The following is a 3743-nucleotide window of genomic DNA, read 5'->3' on the forward strand; positions in this document are numbered from 1 at the left end:
TAAATTGTTTTGAGACTAAAATTGGATAAAATTAATTTTATTCAAACAATAATAACCAATCTGAAGCACGTGTAAAGATTATATATAAAATTGTTCTTGTTGAACTTGTTTTTAATTGAACTTTTACTTATTAAATGTTTTCATAGTGTTCTAAATATTCATCAAAAAAATAATAATAATTTTTATAATTAAATTCACATCAATTTCTTGATATAAAGATATTGCAAAATACATGTTATGGGCCAAACGTTGTAATTATGTTCTAGGTCCCTATTTTGGGAATTGATCCTTGTCAATAAGATAATAATATATTCATAATGATGAGAAGATAGTTGACTGTGGATAATATATATGAGAAGATGGTTGGGGGGGAAGGGGGAGGAGAGCGTTCAGAATATAACATAAATAAGTAGAAAGAACTTATTTAATACTGCCAACGTTTCGGCCAGAATTTCTAGCCTTCATGAGGGCTAAGAACAAAGAACAAGATAATAAGAGCAACTAATGAATACAAAAAAATAAAATATAAACAGAATGACAAATAGTAAATAATTGTATTGAATGAAATTAATAAAAATGAAGTGATGAAAGAAGTGGAAAACCAAATGTATATATAGGAAATTTGATGAGTAAGTAAAAATAACGTAATTAAGGAAATAAAAATTTAAAGTTATAAAATGCAAAAGAATATGAATATTTTAGTTGATTAATAATTTAAAAATTAAGATTATCGAAAGAAAAAAATTAATAAAAAATAAAATTTAGAGAAAGGAAATATATGTAACTTTATTAATATATTAGAATCTATAAATATATTAGAATAAAGAATAGAGAAGGAGAAGGGGGTAAAAGGAATATAGGAAAAAGAGAATAAAACAAACAGCTCACCTACCAGTGGGAAATCGGAAAGCCAAGTGAGCTCAGTAGTGCAGGCGGTAAGGCTCAGAGTTAAAATATAATATAAGTAAGACTCATACAAAAATATATTCTTACAAAACAATTATTCAGCCACTTTTCATATGGGTCTGAATCATCGACTGTGAACTATCTGTATAAAATCTTTTGAGCTGTGAAGGTTGACCAAGTATAGACAAACGGAAGCTTAAAGATTTATTTAAGGAACCATACGTTGGTTAAGTCTACGAAGCTCAGTAGATTGAGATATAATGGGCACGTTACTCGAATGGCTGAGAATGACCTACCAAAGAAAATAACAACAGTTTGAAGTCAAGATTCAACACACAGAGAAAAAGCTAGGTTTCCTTCGAATGATTATGTGGTTAAAGATATCACGTCTTTTTCAAATATATATTTATATATATATATTTTATTCAATACCAGATCGGCCTGTTGGGCTTTATGGCATTTGGGCATGGTTAATATAACAGTTAGATTTTTTGTTTTGTTTCACAATTGATTATAGTGAGGTATAGTCTCTTGTAAAAGAAGTTAATTTAAGAAAAAGATGAAGATAAAAAATACATAAAATAGTAGTAATGACAATAATAGAAATAGATAAATATAGAATTTATAACAGGGTGTCCTGCAGCAGCATGGGCTTCAGTCTTTGGGATGAGTTTGGATTTCCCATGTTGTAAGTTACTGCTCCTTAACCTGCCGGTGACTGGGACTGGAATTTTATGAAGTTTTTTTTTTTTTAATTTTTTTTATTTTTTATTTTTAATACAAAAAAAGGGGCATCAAGATGAAATATATAGATAAATACTCACTGTGTAGTGTAGTTATTATTTAGTGTGTAGGTACTTATAGTAGTATGTGGGTAAGATGTGGTGGCTGAGAGTTTGTTTTAAATGTTTAAACATACTGAATAAGTTTTAAATATATAGGGTTTTTTTTTAAGCCCGATAGAACTTGAAATTGTAAAAAATAACACAAAAAATTAAATTGTAATCAAAATTTTTTTTTTATTCGAAAGATCAATACGTGACATTAACATTTGAAAATGATTTCGGGCATATGGGCACCGCGGCTGTTCTTGACGAAGCGCATTCTGTAAAATTGTGTTCAGCGATGAGGCGCATTTTTGGCTTAACGGGTTTGTTAATAAGCAAAATTGCCGCATATGGTCGTGCGATTTGACACCTCTCGATTATTTCCTGTGGGGCTACGTGAAGTCACTGGTTTATGCTGATAAACCAGCAACAATTGACGCCTTGGAGGCCAGCATTGTTCGTGTTATTCGTGACATACGGCCAGCAGTGCTCGAAAAAGTTGCCCAAAATTGGACGTCCAGAATGCGCTTCGTCAAGAACAGCCGCGGTGCCCATATGCCCGAAATCATTTTCAAATGTTAATGTCACGTATTGATCTTTCGAATAAAAAAAAAATTTTGATTACAATTTAATTTTTTGTGTTGTTTTTTACAATTTCAAGTTCTATCGGGCTTAAAAAAACACCCTATACAAATTCAAATTGTGAAAAAAATAAATAAATTTTTAAGAAGTGCCTTTTGGTTAAATACCCCTCATTTTATTTAAGTTTGACTAGGTTTGAATGATTACCATTCTAATTTCTTTTTAGATTGATATTTATAACTACTAGCGATTCTGCTTTGCCCTTACAGGACTGGTGACTACTTTGTGCGGCTACTGTGTAATAGGGCTCTGCCTCGTCGGGCTCCATTCACTGGCAGCATTGCTCAGCCTAGTCAAGTCGAGACGCGTGCTTGGTCATTGCTACGTCGTGGTTAAAGTGTCGTTGCTTTCCGTTGTGGAGATTGGTGTGCTGCCGTTGATCTGCGGTTGGTGGTTGGACATTTGTAGCCTTGGGCTTTTCGATGCGACCCTCAGGGATAGGCAAGCTGGTTTTAGGTGAGTCTAATCATATTCTGTCTTTACTTACTATTTTTATATTATTTTAGAAATATTTTTTATATATTTTAATTCTTGTACTGAATTTTCTAAATGGTTTCCTCTTAAGTACCTTTAATTTTGTTTGTTTGAAATAATCACATTTTTATTAGTTAATAAATATAAACTATGAAGGAATTTATAATAAATTGTTAATTGTTGACTGTAGATTGATATTAGAAGAAAGTCGGGTGGGAAGAGGATGCGGTTTGCAGAGGTACACAAGTAAATAAAACTTATTTATTTGTGCCGATGTTTCTACCTAAATTTCAGGCCTTTGTGAGGGCTGAAAAACAAAACGAAATAACAATTATAATTGAGAGAAATATAAAAATGAAATAAAATAATAACAAACAAACTTTGAAATATACACAATAATAAATTAATTAGATAGTAGTTGATAAAATATAATATTGTTGAGGTAAGATTTATACAAAATAAATTATTATAAAATTTATCGTGTATTTTGTATAATTCTTACCTCTACAATATTATATATTTATTATCTTCTATTAGTATCAACTTCTGTCTATTTAATTTATTTTGGAAGAAGATAGGTGACCGTATGAAGTAGATTGTCGGAATATAGTCCGGGTGGCGGTCAAGAAAGGTACAAAATAGTTTTTTCTACTATCTTCCTACGATCTATTTAATTTATTGTTATGTATATTTCCAAGTTTGTTTGTTATTGTTTAATTTTTATGTTACTCTGAGTTAAGGTTGTTATATTGTTTTTGTTTTTCAGCCTTCATGAAGACCTGAAATTCTGGTTGAAACGTAGGCATAAATAAATAAGTTTTGTTTTATTTATGTATCTTTGCTGACCTCCTATATTAATTGAGAGAATTAATACTTAGTTTAGGAATCGTCCAT

The 3743-nt window shown here is 30.5% G+C and overlaps 1 protein-coding gene across 2 annotated transcripts in view; it reads left to right on the plus strand.

Annotated features, from left to right (window-relative positions):
• Positions 1-3743, plus strand: part of LOC106692319 (E3 ubiquitin-protein ligase MARCHF6) — a 22914-nt gene that overhangs the window by 10318 nt on the left and 8853 nt on the right. For both annotated transcript variants that reach the window (XM_014438231.3, XM_014438218.3), the window contains exon 6: positions 2585-2831. In XM_014438231.3, the coding sequence (XP_014293717.1) occupies positions 2585-2831 (247 nt within the window). The remainder of the gene's footprint in view (positions 1-2584; positions 2832-3743) is intronic.

This window comes from Halyomorpha halys, unplaced genomic scaffold (genome assembly GCF_000696795.3).
Source record: "Halyomorpha halys isolate HHAL.00 unplaced genomic scaffold, Hhal_1.1 Scaffold53.1, whole genome shotgun sequence".
In the NCBI taxonomy this organism is placed as follows: Eukaryota; Metazoa; Arthropoda; class Insecta; order Hemiptera; family Pentatomidae; genus Halyomorpha; species Halyomorpha halys.